Source organism: Tupaia chinensis, unplaced genomic scaffold (genome assembly GCF_000334495.1).
Source record: "Tupaia chinensis unplaced genomic scaffold, TupChi_1.0 Scaffold000178_1, whole genome shotgun sequence".
In the NCBI taxonomy this organism is placed as follows: Eukaryota; Metazoa; Chordata; class Mammalia; order Scandentia; family Tupaiidae; genus Tupaia; species Tupaia belangeri.
Genome location: NW_006159653.1, coordinates 1,467,162 through 1,476,824, shown reverse-complemented (window position 1 = coordinate 1,476,824; position 9,663 = coordinate 1,467,162). Strand labels below are relative to the sequence as shown.

The window sequence follows — 9,663 nt, the reverse complement described above, 5'->3', positions numbered from 1 at the left end:
CCCCGCGCGCCGGGACCCCAGGCCCCGCCCTCGCCCCCCCGACGCAGCCAGGATCGTTAGTTTCACAGCCGAGCAGGACCCGCGGCGGGCCTTTGCAGCCGCACGCGCCCCGCCCAGCGGGTTCGGGCGGCCTCGGCGCACGCGCGGCTCACCTTCGGCTGTTTCCGCGTTCCCGCGCGGCGTTGTCCCGGCAACAGGCGGCGGCGTAGCGGCCGGGCCCAGGTGAGTGCCCTCCCGGGCTCTGGGGCCGGATCTGAGAGCTAGCCGGGACGCGGGATGAGATGGGAAGGGGAGTCGGGCCTGCCGGACCCTCTCGAGGGTCTCATCGTGGCCAGGACGTGCTTGGCACGGTGTCCGGGTAGCTGGCGGGGGTCCGCCCGCGGCGCAGCCCCAGGTCCCAGGGTGCCAATGGACGCGGTGGGGAGGGCAGCGCCGCCAGCCTCCGCTCACAGCAGGGCAGGGAGCGATGGCAGGACGCGCGTTCTACTCGGTCAGGCGTCTCCTGGCTTCTCGGTAACGTGCCCTCTTAAAACCGGTGACGTTGCGCTGGCGGGAGACTAGGGCCTGGGGCTCAGACCGTGCAGGGTGACCACAGACACCCCTGAAAGTCCTCCTCTGGAGTCCCAGGTCCGGGCTTTGCGGCCAGCCTGGTGAGCTAGGGTCTTCACCCTGAGCGGTGAGTGGGGCAGGAGCCTGAGACCCCGGAGGCGGAGGCGAGGGTCCCTCCAGCTCCTTTCTCCTAAAATCCGTTGGCCCGTTTTGTGTTCTAGAGCCCAGGAGTTTTGTTGTTGTTGTTTTTAAGAGTTCTTTTGTTTTTTACTCTAGGGCCCACGCGTTCCCAGAGAGACAGGGAGAGACAGAGAGACAAAAACTGAGAAATTCCCTCCCCCACCCCCCACCTCGGGAATGGCCACCTTGGCAATCCCTTCTCCTCCATTCTCTCCGTATTTTGGGCAGGCACCTGGCGTGAGTTTCAAACCTCCAAGTCTGGGACTCAAACCATAGTCCTGCATGTGGGAGCCCGGCCGAGGAGTTTGTTTTAAGAAGTGTGTGTTGGTGGCGTTAAGTCACGTGTTCTCTGCCCGCTCATTTGTGTACTTCGAAACCTTTTCATCGTGCAGTTGATGCTCGTCCATGGTGGAATGTGTTCTAACACAGGCCCGGGCGCTCGCTTCAGAGGCACCTGTGCTAGGATTCGAACGGCACAGAGATTAGCGCTGGCCCCTACGAGGTGACGCACAAATTCATGAAGCGTGTTAGGTGGCTTATTGTGCCACAAGTAAAACTGTTAGAAAACAGTAAAGGGAACCAGCGGTTGGCGTAATGGCTATGTCGCTGGACTCCCACATAGTCGACTGCGGTTCGTGTCCCGGACCCGGTGGCTTAAAACTCACGCCGGGCGCGTGTGCGTGCGCGTGCGTGCCCAAGATCCCGAGAGGAGAATGGAGGAGAAGGGTTTGCGGCGTGACCATCCCCCCGGGGGGTGATTTCTTGCTTTCTGTCTCTATGTCTCTCTCTGTCTGTCTGGCGAGCGCAGGCGCCCTACAGTGAAAATCTCTCAAAAAAAAAAAAAAAAAGAAAACAGTAAAAAGTGTTTAAAATGCAGGCGAGGGGCCGGCAGGTGGTGTGCTAGTTAAGGCTGGACTCCCCCACATGCCGACCACGGTTTGAGCCCCAGACCTGACGGCTTGCTTTCTCACTTTCCCTTTCCTTCTCTCTTTCTCTGTCCCTCTATCAAGTTAAAAAATAATAATAACAACAAATGCAATTAAATAAATAATTCCAAACCAAAAACGCAGGTGAAAAGAATGACGAACAGGGACTCTTTCCTTGCCACTAAGCATCTCCTCCAACTTCCGTGTGGGAGGCTCTGTCCTCAGGGCTGGGTACTGGGCCGTCCCCCCTGAGGGGCAGTACGTGACTGGGGTGGGGCCTAAACCCCCCCCAGGGCTAAGTGGACCTTGGCAGAAGTATAGGGCAGCCTCGGAGAGGTCAGGCCCTGAGTGTGCCCTGGAGCAAAGAGGTGTCCTGGAGCCCACCCACAGGAGGGAGTGGGGGTAACGAGCCCCAGGGACGCCCTGGAAGGAAGGCAGACACTGCGGAATACAGGGAAAACCAGGTTTAATTTATTTAGAGCTATTTTAATTCTTTCTTATCACTACAGTGTAATTAGTGTTTGGCTGGGTTTTCATAGAAAAATTTTCACAAAGTAAACTTGTCAGATACAAATTTCCTTAGCCCAGAATGTAGACCTTAGCGGCTGCAACATGTTAAAACAGCTTAGGGACCAGCAGTTGGCCTAATGGCTTTGTCGCTGGACTCCCACATAGTCTGCGGTTTGAGTCCCAGACCCGGTGGCTTAAACTCACACCGGGCGCGTGCACTTTCTGTCTCTCTGGCGAGCATATGCGCCCTATAGCAAAAACCTTTGAAAACGAAAAACAACAAAAAGAGCTCAGCTTGAAGGTTTCCTGTGCTGTTTCTAATTGCCCAGGTCTGCTGCATTCGCGTCTTCAGTGGTTGCTTGAAGGCTCACATAAGGTCCTTGCTCAGAGAGGAGGGCCCTGACCAGTGCAGCTGCACCCAGCGTGGCGATGTGCAGGAGCCCTGGGGCTCTGTGCAGCCCTGGCACCACCGGCCTGTCTCCCACAGTCAGGGGAGGGGCTGCAGGCCAGGGCCGGCCACTCCACCAGGAGTGGGGCGGATGCTTTTCAGTCCAAGGTGGAGAGGTGCAACTTCAAAAATCAGCACTTTGGGGACTGGCAGATGGCATGGTGGTTACATCACTGGACTCCCATATAGTTGACTGCAGTTCGAGTCCCCAACCCAGTGGCTTGAAACTCACACTAGGCACGTGTGCGTGTATGCCCAAAATCCCAAGAGGAGAATGGAGGCGAAGGGGTTGTAGTGAGGCCATCCACCCCAGGGGGTGATTTCTCACTTTCTGTCTCTCTGTCTCTCTCTCTGGCAAGAGCACACACCCTATAGCAAAAGTCTCAAGAAAGGAAGGAAAGGGACTGCCACGTCGTTTGGCACTGGGGTGTATGTTGACAGGAAGAAGGTGTAAGCATTTGAAACGTGTGCCTAGGTGTCCCCGGGTCCTCACTGAAGAGCCCAGCTGCCAGCTCCCTGTCGTACAGCGGGCCCGTCTGCGCCCACTGCCGTGATAGATAGCAGGTCTGAGCCACGGCTGTCCGTCAGTGCATAGTGCCGTAGCATTGAGGCAGCCCACAGAGCTGGACACCGTTACCAACATCTGTCTCCACAGGGAAGCTCCGTCCCCTCACATGCCATCTCCCCAGGCCCCTCTACCCATTCCCTGGGAGCCACTGTTTTGTTTTTGTTTTTTTAAGAATGATTTAATTTTTTTCCCTTGACTTTTTTTTGGGGGGGAGGGGGGAGATTTTCACTGTAGGGCGCGTGCGCTCGCCAGACAGACAGAGAGAGACATAGAGACAGAAAGTGAGAAATTACCCCCCAGGGGGGATGGTCACGCCGCAATCCCTTCTCCTCCATTCTCCTCTCGGGATCTTGGGCACGCACGCACACGCGCCTGGCGTGAGTTTTAAGCCACCGGGTCCGGGACACGAACCGCGGTCGACTACGTGGGAGTCCAGCGACATAGCCATTACGCTAACTGCTGGTTCCCAAGAATGATTTAATTTTATTATTACTTTTTTTTTTAAATTTTTCTTCTTTAGGGTGCATGCACTCACCAGAGAGAGAGAAAGACAGACAGACACAGTGAGAGGGAAAGTGAGAAATCACCTCCCATGGGGGATGGCCCCACCGCAATCCCTTCTCCTCCTGGGATCTTGGGCACGCACGCACATGTGCCCTGTGTGAGTTTATAGCCACCAGGTCCAGGCTTCGAACCGCAGTCAGCCTTGTGGGAATCCAGGTACGTAACCGCGACGCCATGGTGGCTAGCCGCAGCGTTCTCTTCGCCCTCATGACTACCTGGGAGTCTCGTAGAAGGGAGTCACATGTGACCCGTGCTTTCGTGACCGGCTCATTTCGCTGGCGTGGCAGTTCATCCATGTTACAGCATATACTAGAATTTCCTTCCATTTCTGGAACACAGGTTCAAAGCCAGCCTGAGCAACAGCCTGAAATACACACTCTTTTTTTCCAGAGAGGTTTTTGCTATAGGGCGCGTGTGCTCGCCAGACAGACAGAGAGACATAGAGACAGAAAGTGAGAAATCACCCCCCAGGGGGGATGGTCACGCCGCAATCCCTTCTCCTCCATTCTCCTCTTGGGATCTTGAGCACGCAAGCACACGCGCCCAGCGTGAGTTTTAAGCCACCGGGTCCAGGATGCGAACCGCAGTCGACTACGCGAGAGTCCAGCGACATAGCCATTACGCTAACTGCTGGTTCCCTGAAGTACACACTCTTGTTCCTTTCCCGCCCTTCACGGCTAGAGAGAGCACGTGCCATGTACCCATCATCTGCCAGCAGATGCTCGGATGTCTCCGCTGTGCAGGCTCAGCGGTGCTCGCCTGTGGACACACGCCTGTTCGGGCCTGCTCTCTGCTCTTGGGTACACCCAGAAGTGGAATCGCTGGATCCAGTGGCAGTTCTGTGTGATTCTTTTTGAGGACTTGCCAAACTTTTTTTTTTTAAGATTCCTTTTTTCAAATAATTTTAACTTTATCCATTTTAATTTGACCAGAGAAGGCCTGGAGTCAGGGGAGAAAGCAAGCCCCCTGGCCTGGGACTTGAACTGCAGTTGGCTGTGTGGGAATCCAGTGCCCTTTATATTTTTAATTCTTTTTTTATTTTATTTTATTTTTTTTTTTGAGAAAGAGGTTTTTTTGCTATAGGGCGTGTGCACTCTCCAGAAAGTCAGAGAGAGACAGAAAGCGAGAAATCAGCCCCCCAGGGGGGATGGCCACACCACAATCCTTTCTCCTCCATTCTCCTCTCGAGATCTTGGGCACGCACGCACACGTGCGTGGTGTGAGTTTTAGCCACCGGGTCCGGGATGCGAACCGCGGTTGACTACATGGGAGTCCAGTGACATAGCCATTATGCTAACTCCTGGTCCCGAGAGTCCAGCACCCTTAACCACTGCGCCACCTGCCGACCCTAGGGACTTGCCAGACTAACCTGGGACAGCCACACCAGTTCCATCCCCACCCGTGGGCCCACGTCCCAGTTACTGTAGCGTTCGCCAACACACGTTTTCTGTTTCTCTGGTGGAGCCCTCATCTCGGCGTGAAGCCGGGTCATCGGAACGATGGCCGAGCAGCCCACACCTGCTCCCTGTGCCAGTCCGCTTCTCCAGACTGGACACTAGTCCAGCTGCCATCTCTCTCACCGTCCTGTCCCTCCAGAGAAGGCACCGTACACATTCCCTCCCCAGGTCCGAAAGGAAGAGAGAGGGGAGGGCAAGGAGGAGACCGGCCCCGACGCTGGCTGGCACCCTGTAACGGCCGCGGCCTCGCAGGCCTGGCTTCCATGGAGGGGTCCCGCCTGCCCCCCACCCGTCTCGGGTGTACGTCTTCCCAGAAACCAGGCCCTGGCTGTCCCACTCTGCTCTCTGGCGCATCTGTGGGTGTCTGTCTTCTTTGGGGGTTTACTTGCGACGTGCCCTGGAGCTTGAGCTGCCCGGGTGGGGGTGGGGGGTCGGAACGCCACAGGGTGCGGTGTGGCCGGGCCGGGCTCTTTGCAGCCCTCTTGGTGACTGGGTTTGCTCTTCGCGTTGGGCATGGGTCACCCCGGGTCTAGCCCCAGCTGCCATCAGACCTTCCCTGCGCAGGCGTTTGCCCGCAGCCCTGCGTCGGCCCAGGCGTGCCCAGCGAGGGTGGTGGTGCTCTTCTCCTCAGGTCCACGCCGTGGCCGTCTCTGCCGTGTTCGGAACCACCTGTGCAGTCTCGGCCCTGGCCAGGGTGTGCTCGTCATGGCCCTCTATTTTGACCACCGCATAGAAGCTCCAGACTCGGTGGGGTCGCCGTCCCACATTGGCTGGCACCCCGTGCACCCGTTCCTGGCCGTCGCCTCGATTAGCCCCGCCTCGGGCGGCAGCGTGGACATATATCTGGAACAGGTGAGTGTTCGGGAGGCGGTGGAGCTGCGGCCCGTGTTTCTGGGTATTTTTGAGAGGTTTTTGCTCTAGGGCGCGTGCACTCGCCAGAAAGACGGAGAGAGACAAAGTGAGACAAAGTGAGAAATCCCCCCCCAGTGGGGATGGTCATGCCGCAATCCCTTCTCTTCCATTCTCCTCTCGGAATCTTGGGCACACGCGCACTTGTGCACGGCGCGAGTTTAAGCCACCGAGTTTGGGACTTGAACCGCAGTCGACTACATGGGAGTCCAACAACGTAGCCATTACGCCAACTGCTGGTCCTATGTGGCCCATGTTTGTGTTTTGTCCTCGTACATGTGAGAGGAAACAGGCAGAGAGAGGAAGAGGCTGCGCTGGCTCCGCTCTGGGTCTCTGAGGAAGAACGCGCAGTAATGCCCATGAGCCGCCCCGGGGGTGGGGGTCAGGGTACAGAGAGTGGGGTGGAGCTTTGTGAGTTCAAGGCGCTCAGAGGAAGTCTCCCGTGGTCAACGACGTGTCCAGACACACGTGCACACGCACACACAGGTGCTGCCCGGCCTGGTGCGGCCACGTGGCTGTGCACCACGGTCCCCCACCCTGCACCGCGGCCCCCACAGCACCACGGTCCCACCCCTACCCCAGTCCCCCCAGCACCGCTGTCTCCCCCCACACACCAGAGTCTCCCCCACATCGTGGCCCCCCACTGTGGTCCCTCCACACCACGGCCGCCCACACCAAGCCCGGCTTTGCTCGGCCTGTCTGGAGCAGGTCCTCCCTCGCATGAGCCCAAGAACCCCCGTGTGTGTTGTAAGTGGGATCTTCCGAGCACAAACATCAAGTTCCAGAATTATATACGAAATTTCAAAATCCAGAAAACTTAAAACATGCTATTTATTAGAAACAGGTCAACACAGAACTTTCCGTGACTCCCATGGGCACAAAGGAGACTTTGGCTCTCCAAATGATGGCTTTTCAGACAGCCATGATGCGGGAGTGGGGCAGGGGAGGGCCCACGACTGCTGGAACGCTGGGGGGCACTGAGCGGGTTCTCGGCCAGGCCGCGCGGAGGACACAAGCGCAGGCCTGGGCTGCCGGCCGGCCTGCGGGACCCGCTGTGTGCTCGTGAGAGGAGCAGACGGCAGTCACTCCTAGTACCCTTCCGAAAGCAGCCTCCAGAGACATCGGGGAGTCTCGGTGACAGACACCCCTCCTTCCTGTTTGTTAGAACCGGGCCGTGTGCGTGAAGGTACGTGCTGGCCATGGCGGGCGCTGTGAGCTGGAGCTCAGCAGTGGCACTCACGGCCGCTCACCTGCTTCGGGCGCTCGGCTGGGGGCCAGTCGTGTGTGTTTTTGAACATTAAAGCACCTGGCCGGCAGTCAGTGAGGTGGTTAGGGAGGCTGGGTCCCGTGTGGCCAGCGGTTTGACTCCCACGCCGGGCAGCTTGACGCTGGGCCGGACTCGTGTGTCATGTGCCCAGAACCTTGCCAGGAGAATGGAGAAGGGGCTGTGATGTGGCCGTCCCCTCGGGGACCATTTCTCACCCTTCTCTGGAAACGTGCCCTGTGGCAAATTCTGAAAATGGAAAAGAAAAGAGCAGAGCGTGGCAAGGGCTTCTGAGTCTTCCGTCTGCAGGCGTGTGCGCTCCGCATCGACAGGGAGAGCAGAGAGCGCCCCTGCAGGCCACGGTGCACCGCTGTCCCTGCTCCGCCAGACTCACACCACGTGCACCCCAGCCGCTTGGGCCCCAGCTCCTTTGAGTGCCAGGCCATGGGGCAGGCCCAGGACATCTGGGTGGCTGCTCTTTTTTTTTTTTGAGAGGCTTTCGCTATAGGGTGCGTACGCTCACCAGACAGAGAGAGACAGCGAGACAGCGAGAAATCACGCTCCAGGGGGGATGGTCACGCTGCAATCCCTTCTCCTCCATTCTCCTCTCGGGATCTTGGGCATGCACGCACACGCGCCCGGCGTGAGTTTTAAGCCACCAGGTCTGGGACGCGAACCGCGGTTGACTACGTGGGAGTCCAGCGACATAGCCATTACACTAACTGCTGGTTCCCTGGGTGGCTGCTCTTGATGTCCTCCAGCTGACGTCAAGTCCAGGGGCCAGCCAGTCTGTAACACAGGGTCCTACCCTTCTCACACAGGGTGAGCCTGTGTCTGACACTCACATCGAGAGGCCCTTCCGGGTCACCTGCCTGTGCTGGCACCCGACACGCCTGGTTCTCGCCATCGGCTGGGAGGCTGGAGAAGTGACGGCGTTCAACAAGCAGGACAGGGAGCAGCACACGGTGCCCCCAACGCACACCGCCGACATCACCGTCCTCAGCTGGAGCCCCAACGGGAGCTGCCTGGCGTCCGGGGACAAGGTGCGTGACCTCGGATCTCGGCAGGTCCTGGCCATGCTCTGGGCTCACTCAGCAGGGTGGTCCAGGTCAGACGCTGGCTCACCCTGCGGGCGGGAATGGCACATCTTGCTCTATGTTAGGAGCGAGGCGCGAGGCTTCCGGTCCATCCTGAGACCCAATTCCCGGGCAGAGGCACGCCTATGATTTTAAGAAAGCATTTGTAGAGCTGGGGCGAACGCCTCAGTTACTGTCACTGTCACAGCCCTCTAGGAGCACCAGCCTCCGAGAACACATCTTCCTGGGAGGCCCTGGTCCCGCTTCCCAGCTCAGGGCTTGCACCCAGGTTGGCTTCTGCTCCACAGCAGACATCGGCAGTGCCCGGAGACATCTGCATGGTTACCGCTTGGAGGGAGGATGCTCTTGGTGTCTGGGGGCTGGTAGAAGCCGGGTTGCCCCTCAGCACACCGCCTCGCTGGGGGGCCAGGTATCGAGGTTGAAACCCTGGCGTGGGCTGGATGGGAGCCACAGGTGTGCGGCAGAGGTTGCAGCACGTGCTGGGTACTCCATAGGTTCTGTGTCGGCATGCTTCCAGGCTCAGCAGTGCCAGAGGCACCCAGGCCAGGCTGTCGGCCGGGCTCCCTGCCACTCCCACGCTGCCTTTGCGCACAGCGGGCAAGCCTCTCCCGGGCTCCTTCCAGCACGCACGGTGAGGCAGGCTCGCCGTCTTCAACTCTGGGCTTCGAGGTTTTCCCACTGGAGGAGTTGAAAGAATCCAACGGGAAACACCTATCGCCCTTGACACGGACCTGCCAGCTCCCCCACTGAGAGCGCGTGCTTTCTCTGTGAGCGTGTTCTCTGACTGCGAGCTGGTCACCAACGCTGTGCTACTCCACCTCGGAGCACCCGGGAGCCGGCATTCTGTGACCTCAGCGTGGTCGTCACGCTCAGGAGACTGAATGGCGACCCAGGGCTGTCCCCCGTGTGCAGTCCGCCATGCTCTTACCCCACGTGCAGGCAGCTGCGCTGTCACCCGGCGCGTGGTGGTGCCTGTACCCGGTGTGGGGTTGGCGTGCAGTTGCCCAGCATGTGGCATTGATGCCGGTACCCGGCGCACAGCCGGCGGTGCTGTTGGCCAGCGCGTGGTAGTGCTGGTACGCGGTCGGCGGTGCCGGTGCCTGGTGCGCGGTCGGCGGGGCTGTTCCCCGGCGCGCGGTCTGAAGTCGGACTCTTCCAGCCGTCCCCATGGTGCCCCGGGGAGCTAAGTCT

The 9,663-nt window shown here is 58.9% G+C and overlaps 1 protein-coding gene across 1 annotated transcript in view; it reads left to right on the top strand.

Annotated features, from left to right (window-relative positions):
- Nucleotides 1–130: 130 nt before the first annotated feature.
- Nucleotides 131–9,663, top strand: part of IFT140 (intraflagellar transport 140) — a gene marked incomplete in the record, with an annotated part of 90,850 nt that continues 81,317 nt past the window's right edge. The window contains 3 exon segments of the mRNA XM_027771038.1: nt 131–222; nt 5,834–6,054; nt 8,197–8,418. Coding sequence (XP_027626839.1) covers nt 5,908–6,054; nt 8,197–8,418 — 369 coding nt within the window.